Here is a 27,927-nt window from a genome sequence, read left to right on the forward strand (position 1 = left end):
ACACCAGTGTGTCCTCTCTGCCAGTTTAAGTCCCTGACCTCCTAGCATTGAAGTTTTAGAAGTTTTCAACAAAAGTAAGAACTTTTATTCATCTGGGAAAAACAACTTATTTTCCCATTTGTGTTCTGAGAAACAGGTGAATGTTTGGTTTTTTTTTTTTTTTGCTGAAGCTTTAAAAATATACCTGAAGGAGGTAGCCAACGTGGAAAATTTCTGTCTGAGTGGTTGAAGTTTGGCAAAGTTTTATAAGCAGCTAGTAGTAGGGCCTTATAATAGAAAGTGTTGGCCAACCTTGATAATATGTGGAAGGGCCTACTCCTAATAAGTTCATTCTTGAAACTTTAATTGGATAACAAGCCTTGCAGATAAGGGGGAAGTAGCTGACATGGTTTGCCTGTGGTGGCGACTGTATCCCACCCATCAACCTCTCCACTGTTCCTGCAGACGTTTCCTGGGGCCAGCATGGACCATGCAGGCTACCCACTAGCACTCCGTGTAGCCAGCTCAGGGTGGTGGGGCCAGGGACAGCAGACAGCTGCTCCTTGGGAGTGGCCTTGCCTGCACCTTGCTCGCTGGCCTCTCCCTGGCGTTGGGAGAATAGGGAGCATGCACCCTGACCGCTGGCTCCTCCCAGGGGCCAGCCAAGCACTCCACTTACCAGCTCCTCCCCAGGGCCAGCCTGAAATGAGGAGGGCCGAGCACCGCACCTGATAGCTGTTCCTGGGGTCAACCCAGGCCATACAGGTCTTCTGCTGGTGCTCCCCAGGGCCAGCTGGGTTAATTCAGGCCGTCCACTTGTGCTCCTCAGGGCTGGTCCAGGGCAGTGGGGCTGCAGAGTGGTGGTGGCAGCTGCTCCCTGGGGTCTGTGGGATGTTCCAGGGTAGGGTGTTCTGTTACCGTGTAGCTGCCATATTACCCTTTTGCCCCTGTCATTGGGATGGATTGGCCTATTCTTTCTTATCTGTGGAATGTTCCGGGGTAGGATGTTCTGGTACCATGTACCTACTTCAATATGCTAGGTAGATATGTTTATGCACCATCAACCCTCTTCTTGCCAACTTCTGTGAGTAATGCATTCCTTTAGCTCACAGCTGCACTTTGCTTTCTGTTAGCAAAGTCTTGACCATTACTTTGGTTCAGGCCTAAGGCCTCATATTGGGCCTGTACTCTGCCATCCTGCATCTAGTAAGGTGCGAAGGCACGTCGGCCAGGTTTATTGCCGTATTGGACACAATAGTAGTTCCCTGTAGACTTCTCAGTCTAAGTCAGGGCATACTACAAATATGCACCCACGGTCTCTGTGGTCATTGGGGATTCTCTTCGAGTCTGCTGTGTCAGCTATCTGCAGAGCTGAGGCAGCACACAGAGGGAACACATGCATGCAGCTGAGTGATACCAGCATTGGAGAAAGCAGAGCACCACGCCCACAGGAGGGCAGCAAGCACAGAGACAGCCATACTCACCCTTGGCCACAAGGAGTCAGCAAGCATCCCATGATCACTCGCTGGCTGACTGCACAGACACTGCCTGCTCTCTGATCACTCCCTTTCTGTTTGATATGAAACAATTGCATTTCATGCACCTCCCATTTTTTGTTTCACAACCAAACTCTGGCCTTGCTTAAAGTTATGTAAGAGCAAGTTCCCTACTAAATTTGGTGGTCCTAGTTTGTGAACAAATAGGCTCATGGAAGAACAGACATCCGCATTTCTGAAATAGCTATCTATCTATAGATATAAAACTTACATTCCTCTTTCAGCAAATTTGTTACCTTGGCAAGTGTAATGTTTTGAATTTGATTTATTGATGCATATTTTGTTAGAAAGATATATTTACTAAAATCTCCCTTAGATTTATTTTGTGCATGTAAGGAAACAGGCTCTCCTCACCTATTTACTTCTGCAAACTGTGAAATGAGTTGTTTTCTGTAAATATGGAGCTCTTCCCCTAACCATATGTATGAAAATGTGGTAATATTTGAGATGTCAAGTGGTGTATTTCATCACCTCAAGATGATACTTCACAAATTAATAAATATAAAACCTCATGCTAAACAAACAAAAGTGCACAAGAAACTCACATTTCACACAAGTATTTTTATGGTGAATTATTTATTGCAAATTGAAGTTGAAGTTGAATGCTGCCTCATAAATTTTACAACCCCTTCTACTTGTCCTTTGAAAAACCTCTTTTAATCTTAAAAGATTTTTTCCCCTTTGTGTGTTTTTGATCACTTTATAAAATCTTCCTTTACTTAGACCTTTTTGTATGTGAGCCATTTCTAATGAGATTTTAGATTATGCTGTTTGTGTGCTAGCCCTTTTTATTTTTTATTATTAAAGATGCAGTCTTTTGAAGTCTTTTTCTTTGCGCTCTGTTAAGCAGAAATGTTAAGCAGCTCTTTCGTGTATAAATCCTGTGTAAGACTGTGGAATGTCCGCCTGTGTTCTCAGACTAAAAATTTTCTGTCAGTGTAATAGTTCAAAGGTGGTTATGGTCTGGCCCCAATTTTTGTCTAGCTACTTAAAATTAGGAATGAAATTCTGGCTCCACTGACTTGAGTTGGCATTTTGGTTTAGGAGCTCTGTTTTAGGCATAACCAAATATGACACTTTTGCTATAAGAGTTAGATATTGTATCTCTCATTCATGAGACATTAGTTTTTAAACCATATTTTTGTCTTATTTTACCCTAATACTTTTGCCTCTGGAGGCTATTTTTAAAAAAAAAATCCAGGCACAATTCAGTAGATGAGGGATAAAGTTTCCTGGTACTACTGAAAGACTAAAGTAGGCATAACCTTTGACTCTTAAATTAGCCACTTAGGGACCTGTAAACATTTTACAGCTTGAACCTCTCTAATCCGGAACACTCTCATCTGGCAAACTCTGTAATCCAGCATAATTTTAGTTAGCTGGGTGACCTGTTATCATGGGTGTGGCCAAGTTTCCTGTGGTCCTACAAAGTTTGTTTACAGCAGTCCTGGCTCTCAGTGTTCTGTGCAGTTATTTGTCTGTAATTTACTCTTAAATGTCTTCCAAGAGTCCAGTAAGCAATAAAAGTGTTGGTACTGTGCTAGAAAATATTGACCTTCTGTTGTCCGGCAAATTCTGGTCTGGCCCCGGTCCAGTCCCAGGGATGCTGGATGAGAGAGGTTCAGCCTGTACTTGAGAATCTCTGTAAAGTTCCGTACAGTCTGCTAAATGGTTGTAGAAAATAGATTACTCCTCTCTGTATTCAGAGTCATGTCTGCTTGCTTTAGGGGGATAACAAGAGCTCTTTTATTACTATTATCCTTGCAAAATCAGCCCAGCGCAGGTACTGTAGTATGAAGCTGTTGCTTTTTCCTGCTTTCACATCAGCAGAATTGTTAGCTAATTCTAAGCAACTGGCCATTTGCACAGCCTTATTTATTTTACGTTTTGCATATAGTAACTCCCTGCAACCATAGTGAAGACAACAGTGTTGTACAGGTGACACTGCAGATATTCTCCATGGATGACCAGGTTCCATGGGGGTAACTAAAGAGCAGCATTTGGCCTTGGAATCTTTATAGCAAGTGAAAATGCATGAGGCAAATAGAGCACAGCATTATTTTCAGATCTCAATGTGTTTGTCTTGATGGTAGTTAAGTAAGCCTCATACTACTTCTAAATTGAGCAAATACAATACTAAAATTGTGATGGTAAATGAGAAAATCCGTTATGACATTTTTTTCAGTACTACTTTTCATGTTGTCTTGTAAAGCATGATCATGGACAGTGTTCTTTGGCAGTATGAACTTCAGTGATGCACAGGCAATCAAAAGCACAAGAAACTCACTTCTAGAAGTGGGTTCTCATTTAAAGAACACAGCATTGTTGTGTCAAAGTTTTCATTTATGCTTTATTTTCTTTTTAAGAATGAAAAAATGGAGGAGAAAACTAGTGTTACTTTTACAGTTGTCAGTTCTTCTGAGTTACATGTTAAATTTATAAAGAGAGAGTTTGCACTTCACATAAACTGAATACAAAAGAGAAAATATTTAAAACATTTGAATTATGCAGAAGTAAGGAAGGGCCAAGTGGAATTTTCTTATCGTCAATGAGAGACATTCTTATTTAATGGAATAGTTGATGTACAATGTCTGTATTACAGTACTTTGTTAGCTCTTTGGGGCAGGGACCAAAACATCCTTTGTTTTTACAGTGGTGAACATGCTACCAGTGCTCAGTAAATAAGAGTACTGTATTACTCGGGACCTCATTAACTCAGACACACCATCTGAGCCGCAGCCTGGATTATTCTATTTACTTCCCAAAATCCACAAACCTGGAAACCCTGGACGCCCTATCATTAAATCGGGATGTGAACTTTCTGAGTCACTATAGGGGCTCGTCTGCATACTTAACTCAATCTAATTCTTGATCTTCCCCCCCACCCCTCCACTCTCTGATTTGCTCACCTTGATTATCTTTTTCTGATTTGTCCTCCTTGCTTACTGTTTTTGGTTCTCTGTGTCTTAAATATTGAGTCTGTTCTGGTCTGGCTATGGTCTGAAGAAGTGGGTCTGTCCCACGAAAGCTCACCTAATAAACTATTTTGCTAGTCTTTAAAGTGCTACTTGACTGCTTTTTGTTTTGCTAGTGTGTAGACTAGCATGGCTTACTCTCTGTTACCATTCAAAATTTTAGTGGTGTGGCTGTACTTTTTACAATAGCCAGCAGGTGGCGATCCTGTTCCAGGATAAGTATTAAAGAAAACCTTTTTCTCTTGCATTAAAGAATGTTTATTAAAGTGACCTGTGTGACTGAGGTATATCTTTTAGATGAATGTTCTGGTATTCCACTGTTGGTAATTTAATTCTTATAGGTAGCAATTTCTGAAGACCATTTTAAAAATAAGACATTTATTTCAAAGAAATATGTTCATGAATTGCTGTTTCGAGAGCAATTAAAACACAGCTTTAGGTAACATAACTCAAAAGTATATTCCTTTTTAAAAATCAGTGGAAGAGCACTGGTTGGCCTGATCTACTCTGTTATTTTTCTACTGTATGTAAAAGTGATTTTTGCTTATAGAATTTTTTTTGTAGGAACCTATTTATCTGATTACATTTGTAAAATAAATGCAGATTCAGAATTTTTCTCTTCAGTGGGATTGAGTAATGTTGGTTTTGGTGGGATGAGAAGTCTTCATATAAAAATGGGAAAGCTAGATTTAAACTAGAACTGTATAGGTAGGTTTTAATAGAAATCTGATCTTTCAAATGGAATAAGTAGATATTTGCGTATAGAGGTCTGTATTTGCTTATAGAGGTCAGTATTATGCCTTAAAAACATTCCCATTCTGCTGCACTGCCTCAGGAAGAACCCACATGTTCTGCCACCTTGTGTCTGTAGGAAATCATTTGCTATTCTCCTTTATCAGTAGCAAATTACTTCCTCCCCGCCCCCCATCAGTCTACTCTCCTGGCTGTTGAGTTGTGAATCAAAGTTGTGGCCACTCCCTGTCCACCTGCGTTGTGGGTGTAGAGGAGGGGAAAATAGCACCTTTGTCTTCTATTTCTAGGTGTAAAAAATGGGGACTCCTTATGGCCTATCCCTTGGTTAAGGCTAAGCAATAACCCCACTTAGAGACCTGATCAGTTTTGTAAGTACAGGCTTTGAACGATGTGGCTGCTTTTTTAAGAGCCACCTAAATATAGCAAGGAGGTGCTTAAAAATATCTTAACATACTTTTCCAGTTTTAAAATACTTCTAATAATCTTCTGAGGGTCAGATTGAACATGACATCTTAAAAAAACAAAAACACCCTGACGCTTTATCTCTCAATCACAGAATCTGAAAAGAAACAGCCTCTATTGAGATAAAATATAGATTTACATACAGATAAAGATTTGTCTTCTTGCAATATAAAATAAATCCTGGCAGAATAAAATCATGTTAAGGGTAGGTAGGAGTGTTATGATTCACTGGAGACTGTCTTTGCATTTTGATATTCCTTTTGTTCTTTTTTCTCCTAGTTTTTGTTTCTCAAAACCATTCATTGCACTGCAGTCACTATTGTTTATCCTTACATTTTATTGATATTTACTGATGCTAGAAGAAAGGTAGGCTGCAGTTGGTACATTTCAGCGTTCCCTGCTGTTTAGATGAAAGCCGAGGTTGTTTTCCTCTTGGAAAGTTGGTCTGTGTTTCAGTTTTCATAGAAGTAACTAATTTATACTGTACATCCAGCAATTCTCTCTCTCTCTCTTCATAAACACTTAATTCATCTCAGCATCTCTTGGCATAACTCACAGCTGAATTTTTTCTGGGAGGGAAAGAATTTTAGGTATTTTAACAGTCTGACTTGACTTTAATTGTATATGGCTGTTTGTTAGTTGCAAATTGATTTAAAGGGATATATTTTATGTTAATATGAATGGGTTTACACTTTACTGTACATCAAAATATACTTCTCCCAAAACGAATTGGAAATAAGGGAATTTTGAAGTCTGGGGTTTATTTCGAAGTGCCTGCCTCTACATGGCCAGTTTGAGTTTCAAAAGCAGCATTTTGAAGCATGACTGGCTGCTATTATGCTAATGAAACACTGAATATTCAGATCAGCACCTCATTAACCAGTTCCAATCTGTGACATTTAAATACCCCTTCCAAAAGGGAGGGGTAGTGTAGACACGCCCTTTGTGGTGCATTTTATATTTAGAACTCCTCTCTCAAAATTGTTTACCAAATAACCTCTATTGCATTTGGGTTTATTCTGAAACCTTACAGCTGTTGTCATAAGAAATAAGAGGAGGAAAGATAAGTGCTCTTAAAATATGCACAATCTTGCTGTATAATCACTGGTCTTGCTATGGTCACCCTTTTTCTTTTCGTTTCTCCCTGTGAACCTCACTCAGATTTAAATATATTCCTTGTGTTTATTTGTGAGCTGCCATTGTTCTTCACTGAAACTAGGGCTAGTGTGAGAGTCTGAAAATAGCCATAAAGGCAGAGTTCCATCATATGTATTCATTCATCTTCAGTGACAGTAAGAAATCAAATAAGACTGTAAGTTTTTTGTGGGGGTAGGAATTGTTTCTTCATATGTTATCTGGCAAAGTGGAGCCCTGGTCTTGATGGCAGCCTCTGGGCATTACTGCAATATTGAACGGTTATTAATTCCAGCATTATTTAGAGCTTATCCTGGACTTATACCTACTGTTTTAAAGGAGAGTTTATTCTATACGTGACTTTTTCTTAATTTCCTGTTTATTTTTTCTCCGAGTATATTGCCCTATATCTGATGTTATAGTAACAGGAGCACTGCAGCATATTGTTTTGTAGGTTTTCTAAAATAATAACCATTGAAATAGAAACATTTATTTCAGTACCACATGCAAATTTTTTATTGAAACTCTAGGCATTCCCATGGCAAGGAGTCATGAGTTGTGGAGGTTTGGGCTACATGCTTTCTAAAAGCAGAGGATATTGTTACTTTAAGCTAACATCATTTGTGACTTGGGCTGTATGGGAGCTCTGTGTAATAGTACATACATTTCTAACTTGCTTTTATAATCTGTTTAACAATTAAAAGGGAATCTAATCTTTAATATTTAAAAAATGTTTAATTTTTAAACAAAGATGTATTTGTTGTTTTAATTCGTTATTAAAACAAGATAGGAATTTTGCCTACAGCCCTGTAGGAGGGGTTTCCGTAAAGCAAGTGTCGTACCAGTGACCAAACCCATCATCATCTACATAGCAGGTTCATAGAGTAAATGTGATTTAAAATATCTATTTTCAAATAAATTTGACTATTTAATCATACTGCTGGATGACTAAAATAGGAGCATTTTTATCTTGTGTGATGGAAATTTAGCCTTTGAATTTATTTATAATTTTTGAATCATAATTAAGAAACAAATGTGTAAGCCCTGTATTTTTTGTGAAAAGAAATAGCTAATTAGAAAACTTGATATTTCAGTTCTAATTATAATGACTAGCAGATGTACCTGTGTTGCTCAGGTCCTTAACTGAAGTTATTTAAAAAAATTAAAAGGAAAATGTACATCTTTATTTAAATAGTGGCCTCATTATTTAAATACTGGGTCTCAGGAAAAGAGGTGGGGCATGAAGGCAGCAGGGCAGGAGGTTGCATGGGCGAGGTCAGAGCAGGGAGTGGAGGGTACAGGAGTTGGGGCAGTGGATCGGGGACTCAGGACAAGGAGTTGGCATGCAGGAGGTTGGGTATAAGGGGACTCAGGGCAGGAGGTTAGGTGTGGGGAGGGGCTGTGGACAGAGATGGGGGTACAGGAGTGAGGGTAGAAGATGGGAGAGTTGGGGAGGCTGATATCAGGGAATGGAGGGTGCAGGATTAAGGCCAGGGAAGGAGGCAGATGGCAGGAGTGCAGGATTGGGTATGTGATGGGGTTCAGGGCACAGGTCTGGGAAGTATGGGGGTGCTTACCAGGGAGACCTGCAGTGGCCTCAGGGAGGGACAGTGGGGCACAGCTCCTGGCCCCTCTGCTTGATCCCATGGAGGAGGGCCAGAGCAGGCTGCAGCTTCTGGCCTTGCCTACCTCTCCCCACATGACCTGGGTTGGGGGGCAGGCTGAGCCATGGCTCCTGCCTCCCTGCCTGTCCCCAGGTGGGGCGGAGGCAACAGGCCCAGGCTCCCAGTCCCCCAGCTTGTCCCCAGTGGGAGGGGTGGTCAGGTGAGGCTGTGGCTTCTGGGTCCCCCTGCCTGTCCTGAGAGGGGGGCAGTTTAGGCTATGGCTCTGTGCGCCCGTTTTCCCCCCCCAACCTCGTCCTTTGGTGGGACTAGGTATTAGCTCTCAGCCTCTTGGCCTGTACTGGGGAAGCAGTTCCTCCTGGTTCCCCACCTGCACGCAGAGGGAGGGATTTGGTTTGGACCACAGCTCCCAGCCTGGCCCTAGCTCTGAGCTGCAGGGGGACCATGGTCCATGTCTGATCCATGGCGCTGGGCTTGGTCATGGGGGAAGGGTGACCCCACCCTGGCCTCATCTCCAGGGGAGGGCAGGGGGACCGTGGGAGCCAAGGCTGGGTTGCGGCTCCCAGACCATCATCCTACACCCGAGGGGGACAGTTTTGGCCATGGTTCCTCGCCCCAGCTCCTGTCCTGGATCGGGGGCATCAAGCCATGGCTCCTGGTTGGGCCTCAGCTCTGGTAGAGGAGGTGTGAGGGGGTCATGAGAGTTGCAGGGGAGAAGCTACCCTAGTCCCAGCTCTAGGAGGGGAGAGGCAAGAGAGCTGGGGCTCACCTGTGGCTCTGGGCCTGGCCTGGGGTGCCTCTCCAGCCCCAGTTCCAGGGTAGCCATCCCTGGTCACATCTGGGAGGGGACGTTTGAGAGGTCAGGACTGGGCCACAGCAACGGGGCCCAGCCTTGGGGGTGCCTCCCTGGCCCAAACCCCAGGTCGATGGGGGGCAATGGGGGCCCCAGCTGCATCTCCTGGGGAGAGTGGGGAAGCTGGGGCCAGGCCACGGTGCTGGGCCTGGCTCCAGCTCCACCTCAGGGGAATATGGGGGCCGTGGTCAGGCTGGGAGGAAGGGGCGGGGAGGCTGGGGCTTGGCTACGGTCTGAGCTGAGTTGTCCTGTTTCCTTTTTGGTGTTCCTTTGGTGGTGGTGGGGGCATGGGCTTGGGGCTGCAGCTCTTTTTCCCCAGTCCTGGCCAGAGCAGCAGCAGGGGGCAGGGTTGGGACTGTTGTTTGGAGCCTGGGGAGAGCACTTGGGGTGAGGCAGGTGCTGAGCTGAGTTGCTCGTTCCAGCCAGCAGGGCAGAGTTAATGGCCATAGTAGTTGGTGGGAGTGTGGGGGAGCAGCAGGGCTCCACCTGTGGGATGCTGGGAAGCACTTACCCATTCATAGGCAGGCACTATTTCCACGTGGTCACTTTTTTTCTTGCTGTGGCAGGCCCTAGTGGTCACTCTGCAGAATTGCTGTTCCCTGCACTCTGGAACGAATGGAGAGATGGACAGACAGTTCTCCTTTTATAATAGTACAGATTCTAGCAACCCAGTACAATGTTATGAAAAATATGGTTTAAAAATATCAGGGGCACAATCAAAATATTTTGATTACCTTAATATCTTGTCTGGGGCAGAACTACGGGCTGTGTATTAGGTTCAGAAAAAGGACAACATTTATTGTGAGAGGTTGATTGTAGTTTAAAAGTTCTATTTGTTTGTCCTTTTTGGCCTCTACTTCATATTGTATTACAGTAAATGGTAGTTAATCAGATTTGGATGTACATCTCTTCTTGGCTAGTGTTGAATTAGCGTGCCCTGCCCCGCCCACATTACTTAGTTTTCTGTCTTTCTAGTACAGGGGTCCTGAATACCTATTCCAAAATATTCTTTGCGATTATCATACAAAACTCTGTGTAAAGGACATGCAAAAGACCAATGTACCACTTCTTTTAAGCCTGTTGCTCAGGCTTTCTAAATTGGGCATGGGTGAAAGGGAAGAATTTCACAAGCAGGTTAACCTTAGGGTCTCAAAAGACTTTCCAAATGTTTATTAAGCTGTTGTGCAATCTTAATTCAGACCCTTTTGTGCATGTGCATTGTGATAGCTTTAATTGTCAGATATCCTACTAACAAGATAACCCTTATTCGGCTCCAGACAAGGGCCATCATTCACACTGGACTCCTGTGGAAAAAACAAATAGTCTTTGAAGTACCACAGAACTCCTCATAGTTTTTGCTGAAACAGACTTTTCTGAAACTTGTGGAAAAATTAGTGTGTGATCATGTAATTGAGGACTATATCATCAAGCATACACAAGAGGGGTGGAGCTGAATTAAGGTTACATGCTTCTTCCTTTTCAGTGGCATTTCCAGTACTGCAGGTTTGTAACCATGGTAGCCTATTGTTGTATGATCCTCTGCTAATTTCTTTGTAGATAAATAATCCTTTTGCTCCACCAGGACCCCACCTCCATCTGTCCAAGATCATCTTTCTCTGCTTAGCATTCTTCTATCTTCAGCTTTCCCTTCCACTCACCATAAAATTGCATATTGATTTTCTTTTCATAAGATTTCTGACCAGCATTTGCTGAGTTGCAATTGTTTCCAATGATATTTTGTTGGTTACTTTATTGTAACCTTGTTCCTCCCTCTGTCTCAATCCAAAAATTACAAAGAGGCCCTTTTGCCTGTTCAGCAACCTTTTGCAGTTGATTTACAGTTGCATGCTACCGCCTTCACAGCAGACCTGCAATCACCCGAATATCTTTCCTGCCGTTGGAGCCCTAAATGCATGCAATCTATGACATGGTGCTGCCTGGCAGCATGGTCAGCACTGAATGGCAGGCACATCCTTTTATTGGGTTGGGGCTACCCGTGTGCTGTGGCAGAGGTCAGGAAAGACTCAGACTACGTAGCATCTGTGCGGGAGGGAAGGGGGCTTGCACAAAAATGTGAACTGCTGAGAAGAAGTTTCTTGGTGTCTTATGCCAGCATGACCCCCACCAGGGCCTTGTTGCCATGTGGTGCAGTGGGGCAGTGGCTGACACCAGGCAGCGTAGAAAACATTAACAAGTGTAGAGACAGAACCACAAACTCCCTGCAGGGGCTATTTGTAATGGGTAGGTGTGCTCACAGCGCTAATAGCAAAGAAAGAAAGACATTTCTCAGGCTGTCATACAAACATGAACCCCCAGCCAAAGGCTTAATGCTCCTGCTTTGAAATTCACGGTCTTTCTGTTACCTAATTAACTGGAGAGCAGCAGCAGGAGTGGAGCAGTGATCGACATTGTGGGTTAGATATGGAACACCTCTGGAGGCTAATAAATTCAATTTTAAGGCACAGTTCTTCCACGCTGGCCTTTAATCGAACTTCTGAATTCGAGCTTGATGCTATACCTGTCAGATAACTGCAATATTGTAATCTTGATATTAGTGCTCCCTAAATCAAGCTAATGGTATTTACAGTGAAGACAGTCATGGTAATTTCGAGCTAACTGCCTTAAACTCGAATTTATCTCATAGTGTAGACGCGGCCTAAGACCTTTCTTAAGCAGAGGAAAGTAATCTTTTTGTCCCTCTTGCTGCCTGCTTCCGCCCTCTGCAGTTTCTTCCTGTGCCTCTTTGTGAGCTCTTGGATAATGGCTTAGTTGGGGCTGCTGTGAAGACTGCTTACTCAGGCACTACCTAGTACACAACCTCCTCCCTTATCTAACTTCATGGTTCTTCTTTCTCCGAGCTCTCCTTCCATTACCTTCTGGCAACTTCTCTCCATCCCCAGAGTGATCATCTCTTTTATTTTTTTTTTCCCCTTGTGCAGTTTGTTCATTCCACCTTCGCACAGAACTCTCACGGTATGAGATGAGGACCCTCTATAGTGAGCCCTTGGTCTTCACACCATTGGCATCCCAGTGTGTATCCCCCTCATTTTCTCTCGTGGCATCTGGCAGAAAATCAAGGTTATCCCCTCATCCATTTCACGCAGGAACTCAGGTTCCCTCACATCTCCCAGCATTACCTGGCTTTCTTCTCCTGGGGGTTGTGTTACATGGAGCCCCTGTGGTCCTTTGCCTCTGTTAAAGAATTTGGGCTGTCTCCTGGGTATCTCCTTCCTTACAGCCTTGGGGACATTTCTTGTTCTCCTGCCTCAAGCTTTATTGTCAAGGAGTTGTTTCCTTTTTGGTATTCCTTCCCTGTCTTTCCCTGGTTTTCTTTTTTTCTAACATGGGATTCCTCCTGTCACTTCATTTTCCAATGAGGAAGGTATTCCAGTCCATGCCCAAGACAACTGAATCAGACACTCCTTTCATTATTCCCTGTGGTTTCTACTGAAATGTCTCTTGCACCTTCAAGGGCACCTGCACTGTGGGGAAATGCCACTTGTACCCATAGGTGCACTCTATATGCATAGTTGCTTCACCAGCTCTGGACCAGGCCATATCCACTACGCCCTTTGGGGATTGTCAGCACACCATCTATGAAAGGGTGGACAGTTTTTGTCCCTTTCTCTTCCCTCCAACCCTGGCCCAGCACCAAAACTCAACAAAGCCACAATCGATGGATTGTGAAGTTCAGTTTCTTGTGTCCAGGATGCCCATAGTGGTAACAAATAAGGGGCTGAGCCCTGGCTGGTATTTCTCAGAGTTTTTGCTTCTTCCTTTCCTTGGCCTTTCCTGTTGTGGGTTATCCAGTCATCCTCCCCAGCTCTGGAGAATGGCTGTCTATTTCCTGGAAAAGTCTGTCACTGCATCCTCCTTTGTTAGTTTCATGGCAGCATCCAATAGGCTTGGTTAATGCTAGCTGACCCACACTTATGTGGTTTCAGGGAGGCCCTGAAGGACCTGCTGTAATACCAGAGTATCCATTATTTCTACCACCATTTGGGTTTCTGGTCTCAGCTAGCGGTTGGCCCAGCTTTTGGGCAAAGGCCTACGACTGTAAGTCTCCTGTCCACTTTGCCAATCTGAACTTTTGGCGGTATTTTTCAGTAGACAGTCCCACCCAGTACATGATGGCTACCATCACTGTCTGATATTTTCTGTCCTGTTCTTCATTCAGGCATACTTGGGATGTTTGGGCTTCTCCTGGCAGATTGGGAAACCACAGCAGGGCTCTATCCAGTCAAGCGCTCTTGGCGGATAGAGAAATCCTTATGTTACTCCAGGTCACAGGATTATTGAAAACCTTGTAGGGCCTTCTGCATCTTCTCTGGTTGTTTTAACAGCCATTGCAGGGTCTCTTGGCTCAGATCCCAGACAAGCCCCCGTGTACAACAGAGTCCACTTGCTCCTGCTTCTGTCTTAATTGACAAATTACCTAGAGAACCTTTTGTTGCTTCAACACCTTGTGCAGTTTATTTACAGTTGCATATCACCACTTTCACAGCAAACCTTGCCCAAGCAGAGGAGAGAAATCTCTCTGTCCTTTTTACTGTCAGCTTTCCTTTTTGTGTGTGTTTGTGAGCTCTCAGATAATGATGTAACCTTTATGCCTTGCCATACCCACAAATTAAGCACAGATTAACACAGTCTGCTTTGGGTTGCTGTGAAGAGTGCAGGCTCAGGCCTTTTTCTGTTACATCTTAATTTGAAGGATTATAATTTCATCATTATCAGTATTTTGGACATCAGTGTTTCATAGCTGTAATTAAACACGAACGAAATTTTAAGATTTTAGGTGTTGTAATTTAGTTTTCACATTTACATCCCTTCTCATCAGATATTTAGATAACAGCAGGCTTAATTTTGGTATTTCCTAGTTTTTGAGTACATTATTTTGCAATGGCAGTTGTAATCTTTTAAAAGAATTTTTTTGTTTGTAATTTCATAGGTCTTTGAAAGAGGAAACTGAACAAACAAAAATGTCATCACTTGACATCACATTAACACCTGCATGGGTAATCTGCAGACTTGGCATCTTTAGCTCCACCACACAGACCTCTCCCGTTTGAGATAAGGAGGTAATTGGTAGTAGGCAGAGGATTCTGTGGCACAAAAGCACTTCATTCTAGAACTTGAAGTAGAATCAAAGACTTCTGAGTCCCAGCATTCCTTTGTGGTCAGCCAGTATCTGTGAAATGCACTGGCAGAGTGTAACCATCCCCATCCCAAGTGGTTGTTTAAAAGCATAAATATTCTTTAGCCAGCTATGACATTGAACACGTGAGTTTGGAGAGGTCTATGCTTCCTTCTTATCAAGGAACTGAAACAAGGTTCTTAAGGGACGGAATAACTAGCTGTTGAGTATTGAACAGAGCTGACCTGTCAGTGCCATAAGGAGTTAAAAATCTTGAAGAGCTAAGCAACCTCTAGTTTGTCTGTTATAAGAGATTTGAGACCAAAGGGCAGGGATCTAGTCAAATGATATCTTCAAAGGAGAGAATGCCAGTGGTGTGTAATTTTTCTTCCATGTTGTATGAAGTGATTTCTGTGTATAGTTTTATCAAGCCCTTTGATGTGTCTGATGAAATGTTCTATAAATGGAAGATAATTATCATATAGCTGTGACCCTACTCGTGACATCAATTGAAAATTATCTCAACAGTAGTACAAGCTGCTTCATAATATAGCCTTTCTGTTTCTGAATATTATTCCTCTGCTATAAATGTATTAGTCATCATTAATTATGTGGAGCCTTTTCTTACTTTTCCCTTGAACTTAGGAAGTAGTTGCAAAGTTACTACTTTGCTTATCATGTAGAGACCCAGGAATTTGATAGGTATATCAATATAAAGTCTGTGATGCAATTATCAGCCTTGGGTGGGATTTTCAAGGTTCACCTAGGGGAAATAGGAACACAGAGCTGGTTGAAGTTATGTGCATGATGCTAGAATTCTAATGTTTTATATTACAAACATTTCGCTTCCAAGTAAGATTTTTTTTTTTCCCTCCAGCTTTTGGCTTAGTCTTCTGACGTAGACAATACTATTGTTGGACCAAAATCTGGGTATTTTTAGAAAATCCAGTCTTTTAATATTGCAAAATAAAATCTAACAGAATTTGGGCAGGGCAGCTCTTCTTTAGGAATAAACTGATTTATACAAAATAGTAAAAAATATCATTCCAGCTAAATAATTGTCACACCAATATTTATGTAAGGTAGAAATGAAGAAAGCTTAATAACATAGCAGATGTGTTACATGCTGTAACGGTATTTTTAAAAAGTATTTGAGACATTCATTCATCTTTCCGCTGTTTATAAATGTTTCAGTGTAGATGCTGCAAAATACCATTTTCCCTCTTATTCTGTTAACCCATTTATTTTTAATCTATGTAACCCCACATAGTATTTTTTTTCTGTACCCGTTAATTTAAAATATTTGGAAATCAAGATATCTGTTTTACTGTATTCTACCTGTTGTTGGATGTAAATTTTTTACATTCTGGTTGTTGTTTTATGGTGACAGGGAAAGATACAAGTGTAATGGGAAGCTAGCATTAAGGTCGCATTCTATGAGTCCACTCCACCAGTCAGATGAGGACAACCGTGTCATGCAGACTCCTGTAAGATACTTTCACTTATTTTTTTACTAAATTTGATCTTGTTTCAGTGAATTGTTTCTCTGTAGCTCCATAAAATTGTCATTTCTAATTGTAAAAGTCATTGTTGTATGCAGACAGAGAAATGCAGCAAACAGCAGTGGGAAGGATTTAAGGTCACCAAAGTCTCTGCTGTGCAGTTGCACAGAAAAATAAATAAATCAATCACATGGGACAAAGTGGGAGTAACCAAAATGGATGATCCTGATTTAGTCTGGAATAAAGCTGGTCAGCTGCAGTGTTCCCATTAAACAATTTGGCAAATTAACTGCTGTAGACATTATCTTGTATTTTGCAATAGTAGATTAAAGATAACTGCTGAAGCTTTTTTGGCTGTGTGTAACAATAGTTGACCTTTTGAAGGCCTGAATTTTGGACCGATTGCTCTGTTCAGTGTCAGACAACCAGCATTATGGTTTAGCGAGAGAGACTCTACAGACTTCAGAGGATCTTTTATAATATACTAAATATTTGTTGATATTACATGTCAATTGCAAGCAATTTGAAAGCAAAAGTTCTTGCTAAGCAATGTATACAGCTATCAATATGTATACAGTTTATCTTAAATGTGGTATATCTAGACTAGAGGTGGCATCATATTCAATATGGCTACGTCTACACTTAGTAAAAACTTCAAAATGGCCATGATAATGGCCAATATGCGCTGAAATGCATATTCACCTCCTCGTTAGCATGCTGGCAGCTACAGCACTTCAAAAATGCCACGGTTCGCTCCTGCAGGGCTTGTCTACACTGGGGTCCTTTTCAAAAGGATCCTACCAACATCAAAATCCACTTATCCCTGTGAGCTCATATGAGCTCAGGAGGGGAGAAAAGGAGCAACATTAGGCACAAATTATCCAGCAACAGGGAGGTGGTGGAACTACTTGAACTGAAGTCAAGAGGAGGAGCAACTCAGTTTCAGACTGATGGTTCTCATGTGGGAAGTGAGTTTTCAAGAGAGACCAAAATTCTTCTTTCTTTTGCTATTTTGATGTGTTACTGTATATTTTTTCATTTTTAACTAAACGCATCTTTAAATTGTATCTCTGTCTGCTCTTTTAATATGTCCATTTTCATACTCCAGGAAGATCAACACAAAAAAACCGTATCTTTGGATGACAGTGACCTTGAAGCTCGTCTCAACAGTTGGAATCTTGGGGTAAAATAAACTGTGTATTTATTTATTTATTGGCTTGAAATGATACCTGCTAGGTAATTTAGTCTCAGTCTCTGAAATAATCAACAATAACTTGGCCATTCCTTTCAGAGATGGAAACAAGTTGGATGCAGTCTTGACACTTTGAAAGATAAATTACCAATAAGTGTCATTTTGAGAAGAAACTGTTCAAAAACATCTCTGTATATTACAGTTTTTTTAAGGGTTGCTAGCATAGACTCGGCTCCTCTATCTTTGTGTAAAATCCAGTGATTTGTGTAAATCCTTTGCGAAGCAGTCTGCAGTATTGAAGCCTGTATTCCTGTACAGTTGTGACTTTCTAATGTATTTTTAAATGCTGTACTTTTGTTACAACATTGAATTATGGTCAGCTTGACTTTAGGTTGTCATGTAAATTGCTTTTCATCACATGACTCAAATCTGTGTTAGAGAATACCTCATTCTGAAAATTAGGTCAGAGGGAGTTCTCTGTCCACCAAGATCCACAGTCTCAGAACAGGTATTTGTATTGGATGTTGTCAGTAATGGATGATATGGCTCTCTCTCCATTATTTCCTCCTTTCACCATTAGGAGGACTTAAAAGAGAATTAACATTTTTAGATAGTACGTTGACATTTTAAAAAATCCCGGACAATATATTTTCAGTCTGTCATCTTGCCTTAGGACACTGACGTATTTTTTTAAAAATTTTAAATGTTCTGGGTGTTTTTGGCATAACACTACTGCATAAGGCAAATACAGTTAGACAGTATATTTCTTATAAATAACATGAAAGGAGATGCTTGATGAAATCAGTTCAAGACAGTATTAAAAATATGCTGTATTTTTCATACATTTGTGTGTGTATTCAGATTTAACGTGTCTGGTTTGATCTTTTTCTGTTGATGTTGAGCAATTCAAGTTTTGTTTTTTTTTTTTTTAAAGAATTAAATTAGTTGAGATTCCACTTTGATTTAAGATAGCTACAGTAATGAGAATGAGTTTTTTTTCCTTCATTCCTTGAGTTACACTCCCCTCTAGCTCATCATCCATCAGTATGATACTAAGTACCATGGCTTTAATAAAATCCCTACTCCTGATAGCCGTATTCTCACATGTTATTTTGTCTACCCCTTCCCACATTTGATTAGAATTATAATTTTAGCCCACAGGATCTGGAATCATCCAGTCTTCATCCACTTGAATAGCAAACTTTTTCTCCCCCTTCCCTTTTTTATTTTTTCCTCTTTGTATTTATTTCTCTGTAGCCAGATTCCCAGAAGATTGTCTGGATACTTATTAGACAAATATAACTTGTGTATAGTTTTTGCTTAAGTAAGAATTTGAAAATTGGGTTCAGTGTTTTGTTAGGGGACATTCCACCATGAACTCTATAAAGTTTCCTGGTATAAACCTATGATTTTACCAAAAGGAAGTCAGTCCCCCTGAAATTTCCTATATTGTATCTCATTCTAGAATAGAATTTTCTAGAGAACTTGGACAAAATTGGGAAAGTTACAAAGCATCAGATTTCTGTCATGCTGTTATCAAAAAGTTTTCTAATATTTTTGATTCATCTTCAGAATTGCTGTACATGTGCTTTTTGGCCTTGCTGAAGTTGGCATTTGCAATTTGAAATTTATTTAGGTGCTTGGGATTGTTTCAGGAATGACAAAGATATAAGAGCTGTTAGGGTGTATATAGTGCAACATTTAAAAAAAGTATTAAAATTCGAAAGTTGCTAACATAAGATGGACCATCTACTAACTCTGTACTTCACTACAGAAGCTGCTAGGTTAAGCAAGATATACGGGGGTCCTTGTTGTAAGTCCAGTTTATGTTCCTAAATAATGCAACTTATAACGAAAAGACTTATAAAAGGGAGTTAATATCCATAAGGAATAATGTAATTAGCTTGAGATGCATTCCTGGCACACATAGTTCACACACGTGTGGTATGTGTAATGTACCTATAACCCACAAAAAACAGTAAATAGAAATAGATAAGACAAGTATGTTATTATTTATACCTTGTAAATGGATTTGATGTGCTTGGTGGTGGAAGTAGGGATACTGAAACATGGTTAGGCGGAGGAGAAGGGAGATGGGACAGGGGAGTCACCTGCTGCCATCTCTTCATCATCCAAAATGTCAATTTCTTCATAATCCTCGACACCTAAAGGCTGTGCAACAACTGTTGGTCCTGTTTCTTGCATGTTTTGAGGGCTTGAAGGTCCAGCTTCTTCTGTGCCTGATTCAGGTTTCTTTGCTTTCCTAAAGAAAAACCCTAGTGCTGTCTGTTTGCCACCATGAATTTTTGCATCCAAAATCTCTCGATAGAATGACAAGCAGTCATTTAGGAGACATGTGACTTTGGAAAAGCGCAGGAGGCTGGACACTAGAAAAAAAGTCATGGAAGGGAAACAGGAGGTAGAGAACACTGAACTGGCAGAGGTACAGGCAATATGCTTCCAATTACAAGATCCGTTTCCAATGCAACTATGATACCTGATTAAATATATGTCACCAAAATGCACTAACAGTAACTACAAGTTGCATCTCCCAAAACTGGGATTTTCTGGTCTGGCAACACCTGTGGTCCAGAAGGAGCACGGATGTTACTGGACTAGAAAACCCCAGACAGGGAGGCTTTTAGGATGAAGGCCAGTGGCTGGGAGCCCTGCTGGGCAGGAGCCCACCACTGGGGCGGCAGCAGCCTTTTGCAGGAGATCCTGACAGGGCATTTGTTGGCACAGCTTATGTCTCCGGGGGTAGGGCCGCGTTGGCATCCTGGCTAGGGCTGAAGGCTCCCTCCCTGCCCCGGGGCCAGGGCTGCCTCTGACCACTGCTGGAGCTGGTGCCGCTGGGGCTGCATCCAACCGTCCATCTGTGGCTGGATCCAGTGCTGGTGCCGCATCTGGTGCTGGTGCCCCTGGGGCTGGGGCTGTGTCTGGCAGCCTGGCTGTTTCCAGGGTTGAGGCTGGCAGCCAGACCTGAGGTAAGGGAGCTACCGGGGCAGGAGGTGGGAGTCCAAAGGCAGGTGGGAGGCAGTGGGGAGGAAGCAAAGCCAGTGGCAGAGAGGGACAGGTTGTATGGCTGGAGGCAGGGGGGCCTCCCTTCACTGGGCAAATTCCCTCATTTGGGACTGGTCAGCTCCCAAGGATGCTTGACAAGGGAGATGCAACCTATAGTGATTGTTGGTGTTTATTCTTGGCTTCCCAACTTGAGACATTTTAAAGGGTCTTGATTTTCATAAAGTACCAAGCACCACCACACTCTGAATATCAGGCTTCTTTAAGGTATCTCCTACTGAGAACTAAAAAATTGAGATGCTCCAAATTGCTAACTGTATTTGAAAATCTTTTCCTACACAAATATACTGCATGATATGACCAGCACATACATCAATAAACAGATCAATTCTTCATAATAACATTTCCCTACTCATAGCACAATTTTGTGGGTGGAGTAAACCTACGTATTTCTGAAAAAATACATCACCCTCAGGACCTGACTGGTCTTGAGTAAGGGCCACGAGAGGTCCCTGGCCTCAGGCTGCACAGCCTGTCACATGGTCTGCTTCTGCCCCAGCTGATCCCTCTTCTGCTAGCCCTGCTAGACTGCCACCAGCTCTGGCCCCAGACACTGACTCCTGCCAGGGGGCCACTAGGCAGCTAGCGGCTGGTCCTGACCCCAGCGGGGCTGCTGGATGCTGGCCTTTGGCCCCATGGACGCTAGCCCCGCTGGGCTCCCAATGCAGGAGGCCTGCTGGCCCTCCTGTCACTGAGCTCTGAGCCAGCAGCTGTCCTCTCAGAGAGTCCTGATCTTGGGAGGCATGTTCTGTAATGTATTGTTAGGCTGACCACCTGTCCCATATTGGGCGGGATGGTTCCATATTTGGGATGCCAAAAAGGCATCCTGACTTATTTTTAAAAAGAGACTAATTGTCCTGTATTTGGGCCGTCCCCCAGCTTACCTTTTCCGCCAATAGCTGCGCAGGTGCAGCTGCTGGCAGGAGTCACTTCCTTGAGCCTCAGGGAAGCAGGGAGAGCATGGGCAGCTGCTGCTTCCCCAACTCCTCTGGAGGATCTCCGGTGGCTGTGGCTTCCCCGGGGCTCAAGGGGAGGACTGGCGGCTGCTTCCTGCTTCCTGGCTCCCCTGGGCTTGGTGGAGCTGGGAAGAGCCCTGGCCCATATCTCCTTGTACTGTATTTGGGACAGGGAGATATGGTCGCTCTGTGTATTCTCGGAGAATATTCCTTTGAAAACTTTGCTGGTATAGTTAAGAAGCAGTACGCTCGGTAGTATACTTCACGTTTCCATTGCAAAATGGGAAATGTTAAGGCTGGAAAGCTGTGTACACATGACATGGAGAAAGTAAGCATTGAAAGATTATACTGCACTGAGGTACTGAGTGTTCATTTAGCCTTTTTTTCCCTGGATGTAGGTCTAACTTTTTGGTGGGGTTGAAGGCACGGAGGTGGTGGTGTTAGCTGGGTTCAGCTGAAATGCACTTTCAACCTGAACACTTTGTTAAGAATATTATTTATTTGGGTGAAGGTAACATTTTTTTGTCTATCTTCCATTTGGTCAAATGTCCAAATGCTGCTTATTTCTCTTAGGCTGCGTCCTGTCTGGATGGACATAGCAGTAAATACTTTGGCTGTGCCCACCCCTTGTTTTACATTCATGGTATATGGTTCTTTTCAGTAAAAACGTAAGCAATAACAGATAACCTTCCTTTTTTTGTCTCTTGGGCCGTGTCTACACGTGCCCCAAACTTCGAAATGGCCATGCAAATGGCCATTTCGAAGTTTACTAATGAAGCGCTGAAATGCATATTCAGCGCTTCATTAGCATGCGGGCGGCAGCGGCGCTTCGAAATTGACGCGCCTTGCCGCCGCGCGGCGCGTCCAGACGGGGCTACTTTTCGAAAGGGCCCCGCCTACTTCGAAGTCCCCTTATTCCCATGAGCTCACGGGAATAAGGGGACTTTGAAGAAGGTGGCGTCCTTTCGAAAAGGAGCCCCGTCTGGACGCGCCACGCGGCGGCAAGGCGCGTCAATTTCGAAGCGCCGCTGCCGCCCGCATGCTAATGAAGCGCTGAATATGCATTTCAGCGCTTCATTAGTAAACTTCAAAATGGCCATTTGCATGGCCATTTCGAAGTTTGGGGCACGTGTAGACGTAGCCAGGGTCACATTATTCTCTCTCATGTTTTGGTGCCTGTTGATATTCTAAATGCAAATTGCACACTTGCTTTTCTCTTTCCCAGAAGAGGAAAAAATTTACTTTCAGCTAGTTCTCTAGCTTTTTCAAAATGTTAAAAGAGAGAACAGTGAAAGGAGGATCCTAGAAACACTTTGTTGGCTTTGAGAGTATCTCAAATTTTATACAGTGATAAGAGATCAATTTCTACCATTGTTAGTCTTACAAAAATGCATTTTAAAAGATTCTAAATTATACAATGTGAAATTACTTGAATATTAAACTTAATCAGTAGTAGTTGGTTCCATACAAGAAATGCCTTGCAGGGGACAATTACAAGAATTTAGCAAAACAAAAAAGCGGTCAAGTAGCACTTGAAAGACTAACAAAATAATTTATTAGGTGATGGGCTTTTAGGGGACAGACCCACTTCTTTAGATCATGATCAGAATAAATGGGTCTGTCCCATGAAAGCGCATCACCTAATAAATTATTTTGTTAGTCTTTGAAGTGCTACTTGACTGCGTTTTTTGTTTTGATAGAATACAGACTAACATGGCTATCTCTCTGCTGCAATTCAAGAATTTAGTGGATTTATGTGGATTGCTGAGTTGTGTTTTGTATGAGTATCTAGATACAATAGAGAAAACATACACATTTAAGAGTTTGAATAGTTGGAGAAATTCAGCCTCTAGGGCTAGTGCTGCACGCATTCCTAGTGCCAGCAGCTTGAAGCAAATGAGCAGTCTTGAAAATGCAAAATGATTGCTTGTTTGCATATTCATGGCAAGAAAACAAGCAGTGGAGACATGGTTCTGCTGGCAAAACACCCCTTTGTTGGCAGCCCCTTATCCCTGATTTTTTCCAGGGATAAGGGGCTGGCGATGGGGGTTTTTGCTGGCAGAACCCCGTCTTCGCTGCTCATTTTCTGCTGTGAATATGCAAATGACCTGCTTGGATATACAAATAAGGGACCATTTTACATTTTCAAGACCTCATTTGCATCAAGTTGCTGGCACTAGGGGTGAGCGTAGCATTAGCCTAGATGTTTAACAAATTATGATGATATTTTCTCATATTAACGAAGGATAAAATGTAGTTTCAAGATATTTGTGATCTCTGGACTCCACTTGTAAATTCAAAAATTAATATTCCCTTCACATAAGATTGTAGGCATATAATCTAATAAACTTTTTTTTGTGATGGGATCTGGAAGTTTTTATTCACTGAGGAACTGATAATCTTTTGACAGTACATATTAAAATACTAATGACTGAATATTTCCTGGAAAATTTAAGTTGATATGCTAACTAACCTCTTATTGTATATTCTGTTGTAACACCCACAATAAAACTGGTACCAAAGCAAAGAATTTCTGGGAATTCTGAGTATAAAAGGAAGGATTTACTGGTCTGGGATTTACCAGAAGGTGGTCATGTGACAGTTATCATATATATATATATAGGTTTATACTTATACATAGCTTTCAGGTCTGTTGTGAAGATTATTTGATATTTTAAAATGCAAAGTGTGCAGAAGTGCTTAATATTATGTTACATGTTTCAGAAAAGACATTTAGAAGACTTCTTATTTCATATAGTTTCATAAAGTCTTTCTCAAATTGTGCCTGGCAGCATAAGGAGAAGAATGAACAATGTCTGTCTGTTGACAGAATTGTGTTGACAGAAACTGTCTGCTGTGCCCCACCCCGCCCACAACACTGTGGAGGGAAGCGGGGACGTATTTGTCCAGGGGTGGGCAGCTAAACCCAGGCTTTGGCGGGGGGCTCGGCAGGGGGTGCGCTGGGAGTGCAGCACGGTGTGCCAGGAGGCAGGCCACGTTGGCCACATGCTCCTGGAGGGTCCGTTGCATGCCCTTCAGGCGGGACAGTAGGTAGTCCCTGACCTCCCTCCACCAGGCCACATTGGCCTCCTCCAGCCAGAGGTGTCGCTCTGCAATCTCAGCCTGGTGGAAGCTGGCGGTGTCCTCCCCCCAAACACTGCTGTGGTCTCTGGCTGTGGGCCTGGCATGGTGGCGCTGATGGAGATCTCCGCTGCCTCCTGGTGGGGCGCTGTCTGGGACCACAGAGGGCATGGGACTCTGCCGACCCTCCAATCGTGCAGCTAAAAGGAGAGAGAGACCTGCATGGTCCACTGGCAGCTGTTGACTCTGCCCTGCTACCTGGGGTGTGCACCCTGCTGTGGACTTACCAGAAGGTCCTTGATGAATTCGGGTGATGCCTGGCTCCCAGTTGCCTGGCTGGACAACTGGTGGGCCTCATCGATCACGAGGTGCCCCTCCTTGCTCAACCACTCCAGGTTGGTGTCCAGCCCTTGGCTCTGGTTCCCTGGTCCCGGCTCCTCCTGGGCTTTGTCCTCAATCTGGTCCACCGCTGTGTCCAGGATGATGGATGGTGGGGAGCTGTCACAGAGCTCCAGGATGAAGTGGAGCTCCCGGTAGTAGGGGCAGGTGGTGGGACCTGCACCGAGCACCTGCCCTAATCCCAGACCTGAGCAGAGCCTTGCTGGAACTCTTTAACTTTGCTTCAGACTTGGTCCAGAGTACGCTCGGGGTGTCCCCAGTTGCTGAGGCCATGGGTGAGGTGGGTAAAGACTCAGCATTACGGCGCTTCACCCGCATCTCCCTCAGCACCTCCTCCTCTTTCCAACGTTCAAGGAGGTCTCTTAATTCAGCTTTGTCCGGGAGAGTGCCCTTTTTTCTGTTCTCCCTGCTGCTCCTGGGAGCCCTGGGGCTCCTGCAGTAGGTGGCTGCTGGCCATTGCCATGCAGTGATGTTCTGGGGATGGTTGTGAGGGCGTGCTAAGAGCAGCTCATGCCTTTGTTGCTCACACGCTCTCAGCTTCCTACCACAGGGATTCTGGGTCCCTGCAGCTTTAAGAGTGGCCGGATGCAGGGATCATATATCCCCCCAGCTGCGGGCCAGGCCATCTCCGCATTCCAACTGGTCGGTGCCATGGCCGTCTCCTCTTTCACATGTACTTCCTTTCACAAGAGAATTTCGAAAGAGGGTGCTTTTCCTAATCCGGAATCTGGGTCTGGATTTCGAAGTCTGAGCCACGTTCTTCTGATCTCCTTTTGAAAGAACACATTGGACGTGGAGACGCTCCCTGTGTTCTTTTGGAAGATGGGCTGTGTTTTTGAAATTGCATGCAAGTGTAGATACAGCTTAAAAGTCCAAGTTGCTTGCATTCTGTCCCTTTTGAAGGTACTGCCAGGTTGTGCACCTAGCAGTAGCCTCGAGACTAAAGATCATTGTGGTGTGAAGGAACATGGTCCTGTCTGTTGCAGCAGTTTTCTGAGGGTTGATTTCCTCAACTAAGAATTATTGAAAGTATAAGTAAAGTATCCTTCTCTCTGCCTTACCAACATACATGTACTCAGTGTACAGTAGGGTTTCAACATTTGCGAGGGTTGAGAACCCTCGCAAATGTTGAATTTTGTGAATATGTCTCCCTCCTGGAGCCTGGATGCTGGCGCTCCTGCTTGGGGCCGCGGGGGAAGCAGCGTCTGCCGGCACTCGTGATTAATTGAATTTGCAAACATTGAGTTCTCGAATCTTGAGACCCTACTGTACATATAAATAGGTACAGCAAGTAAAAGACCTGATCCTGAGGTGCTGAGTGCCTGTAACTTGTTGCTGGCTGTTAAAAATTGAGGCTACTAGTTCAGACTCATCTGGATGTTGACTATTAATAATATGATTTCAGCAGATTTGCCTTTTTATTTGTTGTTGTATCTAGTTATATACTGAAGAATATAAAACAAAAAAGCAGTCATATAGCACTTTAAAGACTAACAAAATAATTTGTTGGGTGATGAGCTTTCATGGGGCAGACCCACATCAGATCTGGAGATAGTGCTGTAGTGGAAATAGTGAAGAATATGGAATTTAGAATGTTTTCCCAATTTTACTTTTATGAGGCTAGCTCTAGAATTTAACACTGCTTCCAAATATTGTGTTGTATGTTCTTTTGTTCATGGGCTTGATGGACTCTACTTTTATTTTTACAACATTATGTTTTTGTTGCAGAATGTTGCTTATCAGAACTATCATGAAATGCTTTGTTTAGGGAAGTCAGTGTTTGATTTCTGAACCAAATTGAGAGGTTAATACTTAACAAGTGTTATGATATGAAAACTTCAAAGGAGGTATCAACAATGTCTTCCTCTGCAAGAAAAAATATTTAAACAACTGTTGTATCAGAAATTGTTGCATAGCTTAGCATAACTATTTTGCCGCTTCTTGTTAGTAACACTTGCCCCATTTGGCTTAGCGCAGACTTGCATACCTCTGTCAAATATATTACTTTAGCTCTTTAGTTTCTAGTCATGTTTGGATACATATGAAAAGTAGGCTTTTGATCTTGATAAATTTTGCCTTGCATAAATGGAACAATAATATAAGAAGGCTTTTAAATACATTATAATAGTCTCTTTCTGAGCCTTTATTGAGTTTTATCTAAATTGGTATGGTACCATCCTTGATTAAGTTTTGCTGCCTTGCAGTTGAATTAGTAATGGAAACCTTCCCACCCTTCCCCCCCCCGAAAAAAAAGTCTGCTACTGTTTTGAGGAGAAAAAAGTTTTTCTTCTATAAGATTACTTGAGTTCAAATATCCAATTACGTTGCAGCTACTTAGAACTCATTCGTCATTTATAACTTACTTTAGAATTTTTTATAGACTATTTTTGAATTCTAGAATATACAGCAGCCTAAAGACCCTAGGTATTCTATTACAAATTTTAATATATGCTCGTGATCATACATTGTTTAGTTTTGTTTCCAGAAACTAGTTTATCGGTTCAAAATAAAATATGGGTTGAACCTCTCTAGTCTGGCACTCTCATCTGGCAACGTCTGTAATCCGGCATGATTTTTAGTTAGCTGCATAACCACGTCTCCTGATGGTTGCTGTGTTTCCAGCGGTCCCATAAAGTTTGTGTACAGTCACCAGTCCTGGCTCTCAGTTTTGTGCTGATATTTAGTCGTAATTTATCCCTAAATGTCTCCTAGGAGCCCAGTAAGCAGTGGAAGTGTTGTTAATGCTGGTATACCATATTGATCTCCCTTGGTCTGCAAATTCTCTGGTTTGGCATCAGTCAGGTCCCAAGGGTGCCAGATTAGAGATGTTCAAACTGTATGTTGAATTTAAAGAAAAAGAAGTTTGCTATATAAAGTGATGGTGGAAATATTTTTATTGCTTTGCTTTGATGTAAACAAAGTTGTTAACTTTCTAAAGATACTCTGTCTGGACATTATTGCATCACTTACACGGTATAACTGAACTAATATTAACAAATGGATACTTTTAAATGGATACTTTTGTAACTTTTTTTTTAATTCAAACCCCCCAGGGCAATGTGTAAACAGTGAAATAGACCATATCCCTGAGATAGTATTACATCTACCACTGAGTGGAGCCAGCTCTGAAATATGCTATGGTGGCTCTTCGTTGTGCCTTGGAAATACAACACAATAAGCACACACATGTATATCCATTTGAAATTGGAAAAGACTTTTAGTGAGCAAGGTATGATTTAATTTTTTTG

At 42.5% G+C, this 27,927-nt stretch overlaps 1 protein-coding gene across 3 annotated transcripts in view; it reads left to right on the forward strand.

Moving 5' to 3' along the window:
• CEP112 (centrosomal protein 112) overlaps positions 1-27,927 on the forward strand; it is a 401,457-nt gene that overhangs the window by 19,519 nt on the left and 354,011 nt on the right. Inside the window, exons 1-3 of one of the 3 annotated variants that reach the window (XM_075014700.1) lie at positions 14,401-14,412; positions 15,859-15,955; positions 17,079-17,153. In XM_075014700.1, coding sequence (XP_074870801.1) covers positions 15,905-15,955; positions 17,079-17,153 — 126 coding nt within the window. In that variant the 5' untranslated portion in view covers positions 14,401-14,412; positions 15,859-15,904. Of the gene's footprint in view, positions 1-14,400; positions 14,413-15,858; positions 15,956-17,078; positions 17,154-27,792; positions 27,909-27,927 lie in introns of those variants that run through there. The other 2 variants (XM_075014699.1, XM_075014701.1) reach the window with 2 other exon arrangements.

This window comes from Carettochelys insculpta, chromosome 20 (assembly GCF_033958435.1).
Source record: "Carettochelys insculpta isolate YL-2023 chromosome 20, ASM3395843v1, whole genome shotgun sequence".
Lineage (NCBI taxonomy): Eukaryota > Metazoa > Chordata > Testudines > Carettochelyidae > Carettochelys > Carettochelys insculpta.